Raw genomic sequence first — 6,906 nt, 5'->3', positions numbered from 1 at the left:
ACCCCTATATATATATAATATATTACACACTGCACCCCTATATATATATATATAATATACACGCACTGCACCCCTATATATATAATATATACACACTGCACCCCTATATATATATATATATAATATACACACACTGCACCCCTATATATATAATATATTACACACTGCACCCCTATATATATATATATATAATATACACACACTGCACCCCTATATATATAATATACACGCACTGCACCCCTATATATATATATATAATATATTACACACTGCACCCCTATATATATAATATACACACACTGCACCCCTATATATATAATATATTACACACTGCACCCCTATATATATATATAATATACACACACTGCACCCCTATATATATAATATACACACACTGCACCCCTATATATATAATATACACACACTGCACCCCTATATATATAATATATTACACACTGCACCCCTATATATATATATATATAATATACACGCACTGCACCCCTGTATATATATAATATACACACACTGCACCCCTATATATATATAATATACACACACTGCACCCCTATATATATATATATATAATATACACACACTGCACCCCTATATATATATATATATAATATACACGCACTGCACCCCTATATATATAATATACACGCACTGCACCCCTGTATATATATAATATACACACTGCACCCCTATATATATATATATACACACACTGCACCCCTATATATATATAATATACACGCACTGCACCCCTATATATATATAATATACACACACTGCACCCCTATATATATATATAATATACACACACTGCACCCATATATATATATATATAATATACACGCACTGCACCCCTATATATATATAATATACACACTGCACCCCTATATATATATATAATATACACACACTGCACCCCTATATATATAATATACACGCACTGCACCCCTGTATATATATAATATACACACTGCACCCCTATATATATATATATAATATACACACACTGCACCCCTATATATATATAATATACACGCACTGCACCCCTATATATATATAATATACACGCACTGCACCCCTATATATATATATATAATATACACACACTGCACCCCTGTATATATATAATATACACACTGCACCCCTATATATATATATATATATAATATACACACACTGCACCCCTATATATATATATATATATAATATACACGCACTGCACCCCTATATATATATAATATACACACACTGCACCCCTATATATATATATAATATACACTCCACCCCTATATATATATATATATATATATAATATACACACACTGCACCCCTATATATATATATAATATGCACGCACTGCACCCCTATATATATATATATAATATGCACGCACTGCACCCCTATATATATATATATATATATTATACACACACTGCACCCCTATATATATAATATATTACACACTGCACCCCTATATATATATATATATATATATATAATATACACGCACTGCACCCCTATATATAATATATACACACTGCACCCCTATATATATATAATATACACACACTGCACCCCTATATATATAATATACACACACTGCACCCCTATATATATAATATATTACACACTGCACCCCTATATATATATATATATAATATACACACACTGCACCCCTATATATATATAATATGCACGCACTGCACCCCTATATATATATATATATAATATGCACGCACTGCACCCCTATATATATATATATATATATTATACACACACTGCACCCCTATATATATAATATATTACACACTGCACCCCTATATATATATATATATATATATATATATAATATACACGCACTGCACCCCTATATATATAATATATACACACTGCACCCCTATATATATATAATATACACACACTGCACCCCTATATATATAATATACACACACTGCACCCCTATATATATAATATATTACACACTGCACCCCTATATATATATATATATATAATATACACACACTGCACCCCTATATATATAATATACACGCACTGCACCCCTATATATATAATATATTACACACTGCACCCCTATATATATATATATAATATACACGCACTGCACCCCTATATATATATATATATATAATATACACTCACTGCACCCTATATATATAATATACACACACTGCACCCCTATATATATATAATATACACACACTGCACCCCTATATATATAATATACACACACTGCACCCCTATATATATATAATATATTACACACTGCACCCCTATATATATATATATATATAATATACACACACTGCACCCCTATATATATAATATACACGCACTGCACCCCTATGTATATAATATATTACACACTGCACCCCTATATATATATATATATATAATATACACGCACTGCACCCCTATATATATATAATATACACTCACTGCACCCCTATATATATAATATACACACACACTGCACCCCTATATATATATAATATACACACACTGCACCCCTATATATATATATATATATAATATACACACACTGCACCCCTATATATATATAAAATATACACGCACTGCACCCCTATATATATATATAATATACACACACTGCACCCCTATATATATATATATATATAATATACACGCACTGCACCCCTATATATATATAATATATTACACACTGCACCCCTATATATATATATAATATACACACACTGCACCCCTATATATATAATATACACGCACTGCACCCCTATATATATATATATATATAATATACACACACTGCACCCCTATATATATATATAATATACACGCACTGCACCCCTATATATATATAATATACACACACTGCACCCCTATATATATATAATATACACACACTTCACCCCTATATATATATAATATACACACACTGCACCCCTATATATATATATAATATATTACACACTGCACCCCTATATATATATATATAATCTACACACACTGCACCCCTATATATAATATAATATACACACACTGCACCCCTATATATATATAATATACACACACTGCACCCCTATATATATATAATATATTACACACTGCACCCCTATATATATATATATATATATATATAATATACACACACTGCACCCCTATATATATAATATACACACACTGCACCCCTATATATATATATAATATATTACACACTGCACCCCTATATATATATAATCTACACACACTGCACCCCTATATATAATATAATATACACACACTGCACCCCTATATATATATATAATATACACACACTGCACCCCTATATATATATATAATATATTACACACTGCACCCCTATATATATATATATATATATATATAATATACACACACTGCACCCCTATATATATAATATATTACACACTGCACCCCTATATATATATATATAATCTACACACACTGCACCCCTATATATAATATAATATACACACACTGCACCCCTATATATATATAATATACATACACTGCACCCCTATATATATATATAATATATTACACACTGCACCCCTATATATATATATATATATATATATACACACACTGCACCCCTATATATATATATATATATATAATATACACACACTGCACCCCTATATATATAATATACACACACTGCACCCCTATATATATAATATACACACACTGCACCCCTATATATATAATATATTACACACTGCACCCCAGACATGACCGACAACCTCTGTTGACCCCATCATGTTTCTCACCCTCATAATGGACAGCATTGGGTTAATGTGTGAGGTACATGATGGGGTTAATTACGATTACTGTGCGGCACGTGGAGGATGATTACATTGCGAAACGTTTTATTTTATATTTTTTTGGCGCTATAATCGTGTTGTTGCGGCCGCTGCGATTCTGAGAATATTTCGTATATTGAGACTTTTATTTTAATAATGTGTCTGTTCTTTACATTCCGGTTACAAGTTTCCCGCTATCTGTAGGGGAGGGGGGGGGGTGTCTGACGGCTGGGACCCCCACCGTTAACAAGGACGGTGGTCTCGAGCCCCTCGCTTTAACCAAGGAGCAGGTCTCATGCGCCGCACCATTCATTCTCTATAGGAGCGCCAGAGAAAGCAGAGTCGTGCGTTCAGCTATTTCCGGCGCTGCCATAGAGAATGAAAGGCTCGAGACCCCCGTCCTCGTAAATACTGGGGGTCCCGACTATCTCACACCGACTGATCAGCAAGTTACCTCTTACCCTACGGATAGGGCGTAACTTGTTGTAACTGGAACACCCCTATACACTGATAGTAATACGCACGCACGCACGCACACACGTTCTGTATATATATCTATACACTGATAGTAATGTACCAGTATATACACGCACACACGTATACTGCACCCCCAGACATGATGTACATTGCGGTGACGTCCTCTCTTCCAGGTGAAGTAATGGACGTTATCCGCAGAGAGGGCCGGAGAATGACCGCAGCTCAGCCGTCGGAGACCACAGTGGGGAACATGGTGCGGCGCGTGCTGAAGCTGATCCGTGAAGAATACAGCAGGTGAGGCAGAACTGCAGGGACCGGAGTCCTTCCCTTTTCAATGGCAGTCTTTGCCCACCTCCCCTCCCCCTCTGCACCTAGTGTAACACTGGCCATTCATGTATGAAACGCTCTGTCTGCGGAGGTCGTTCTGGACAATGACACCAAACACATCCTGCTCCATCTGTAGTTTGGCCTTTTATTGATGGGAAACGGATCTGTGATTAACAACGTTACAAGCCGGCATCCGACCATGAATAAAAAACCCGACACGACCGATGCACTTGTGCGCAGGTATCAGGTGTCTGTCACGAGAAGTCCGCAGCGTGAGACGGCTTTAGTGTCTGCGCTCCTGACTCCTGTGCTCTGTGCAGGCTCCGCGGGTGCAGCGAGGAGAACGATCAGCAGGAATCTCTCCACAAGCTGGTGACCGCCGAGGGACTTCATGACGACTTCCACACCCCGCTGCCGCTGCTGAAGGCCAACGTGATCGAGGCGGTGAACGAGCTGCTGATTGAGCTGGGTAATTATTTGCGGCAGCGGCTGGATCGTGGCTCCCGTGGCCGCTGATGTGGTCCATTCACACGCTGCGGTTCAGGCGCGTGTTTTACTGTGACTGCATTGAAAAACGCACCAGATCTCTGAAAATTCATGCGGTTTTTGGATTCATTTTTCAAAAATGCTGCTCTCCCTGCGCCTCAGCGTGCGGCTGGTCCCTGCGGGTGTAATCACAGGCGGCGGGTGTAATCACAGGCGGCGGGTGTAATCACAGGCGGCGGGTGTAATCACAGGCGGCGGGTGTAATCACAGGCGGCGGGTGTAGATCTATTGCGTTCATACCGGGCTGGTTCTTCGGTAGTTGTCGGGATTTCTGTTCAATTCAGACGAGTTAGAAGGTCGCAGATATTTCTGCAGCAAGTGCCACGTGTGATTATCCCCTCAGCCCCGTGGCTGCGGGTGGCGCGTAAGGTCCCGATGGTTCTGCGGGTGGCGCACAATGTCCTCTGTATTACGACGTCCGGTGGATCAGCCTCCGTTTTCTGGTGGATTCGTCTGTGAATAAATGTTGTCCTCCCGGTTGCCGCTCCGCACGAGGCCTCCGGCTGGAGAGGTTTCGGACACATTGGCGCTCGCCTTCTGTACTGACTCTGTATTGTTTCCGGGACAGAGGGCACGACGGACAATATCGCAGCTCAGGCCAAAGAGCACATTCACTCCAATGAGGTGATCATGACAATCGGGGCTCACGGACCGTACAACTCTTCCTGGAAGCGGCCGCCCAGAAGCGCAAGTTCCACGTCATTGTGGCAGAGTGCGCCCCCTTCTGTCAGGTAACTGTCACTTCACGTGGGACCTGCACCGGGGGGGGAGGGCTGCTAATCTTGACTGAGTTCTTGTACTTCCAGGGCCATGATATGGCGGTCAGCTTATCCCGGGCAGGAATAGAGACCACGGTGATCACAGACGCCGCCATCTTTGCGGTCATGTCGCGTGTGAATAAGGTGGGTGATGCAGGAAGTGGCTCCCAGCTCGTCTGTGTCTCGTGGGTTGGTGGACACTGATGTGTTGTGTTCCTTTACAGGTCATCATCGGAACAAAGACCATCCTGGCCAACGGCTCGCTGCGGGCGGTCTCCGGGACGCACACCCTGGCCCTGGCCGCGAAGCATCACTCCACGCCGCTCATCGTGTGCGCCCCCATGTTTAAGCTGTCCCCGCAGGTACCGGCCCCCGTGTCCCCCTGTGTGGTGCAGCGCCGGGGCAGGGCAAGTCTCTGATCCACAAGGTTTCTCTCTCTCCGCAGTTTCCTAATGAAGAAGACTCGTTCCACAAGTTTGTGTCTCCGCAGGAAATTCTTCCGTTCTCCGAGGGTGAGTAGATTTGGGGTGACGTCTGTGCGGCGGGAGTAGATTTGGGGTGACGTCTGTGCGGGGTTGTATGTACAGTCTCATTTTTCCCGGCAGGGGAGATTCTGGCGGAGGTCAGCGCGCACTGCCCCATATTCGATTATGTTCCGGCGGAGCTCATCACGCTCTTCATATCTAACATCGGAGGGAACGCGCCGTCTTATATCTACCGGCTGATGAGTGAGCTCTACCATCCCGCTGACCACGACCTGTGACCGCACAATAAACACATGACGCGCTGCACCACCACTGTCTCCGCTCTGTTTACACCGCTTCATGGCTGCCGCTCCGTGTACAGTCCTTCTCATACAGCTGCCAGGTTCGGTGCCGTTGTCTCAGACGTCTCAGGTTCAGTGGTGGAGGAACCTGGAGAGAGAGTTATTAGGAAATGTGAATACCCCTGGCTTCCCCCCTCGT

The 6,906-nt window shown here is 41.0% G+C and overlaps 2 protein-coding genes across 2 annotated transcripts in view; one reads left to right on the top strand and one right to left on the bottom strand.

Moving 5' to 3' along the window:
• Positions 1-4,477: 4,477 nt before the first annotated feature.
• LOC142710029 (translation initiation factor eIF2B subunit beta-like) lies at positions 4,478-6,735 on the top strand. Its single transcript, XM_075848517.1, is given in 8 exon segments — positions 4,478-4,604; positions 4,958-5,106; positions 5,752-5,823; positions 5,826-5,914; positions 5,990-6,085; positions 6,166-6,303; positions 6,387-6,453; positions 6,547-6,735. Coding segments are annotated over 8 exon segments (882 nt in total). The 5' UTR covers positions 4,478-4,491; the 3' UTR covers positions 6,705-6,735.
• LOC142710032 (DNA mismatch repair protein Mlh3-like) overlaps positions 6,075-6,906 on the bottom strand; it is a 79,697-nt gene continuing 78,865 nt past the window's right edge. The window contains exon 13 of the mRNA XM_075848520.1: positions 6,075-6,855. Within this exon, the coding sequence (XP_075704635.1) occupies positions 6,754-6,855 (102 nt within the window). The 3' untranslated portion in view covers positions 6,075-6,753. The remainder of the gene's footprint in view (positions 6,856-6,906) is intronic.

Source organism: Rhinoderma darwinii, unplaced genomic scaffold (genome assembly GCF_050947455.1).
Source record: "Rhinoderma darwinii isolate aRhiDar2 unplaced genomic scaffold, aRhiDar2.hap1 Scaffold_421, whole genome shotgun sequence".
Classification (NCBI taxonomy): Eukaryota; Metazoa; Chordata; class Amphibia; order Anura; family Rhinodermatidae; genus Rhinoderma; species Rhinoderma darwinii.
Note: the sequence above shows the minus strand (reverse complement) of the source record. Positions and strands in the feature narration are given on the sequence as shown.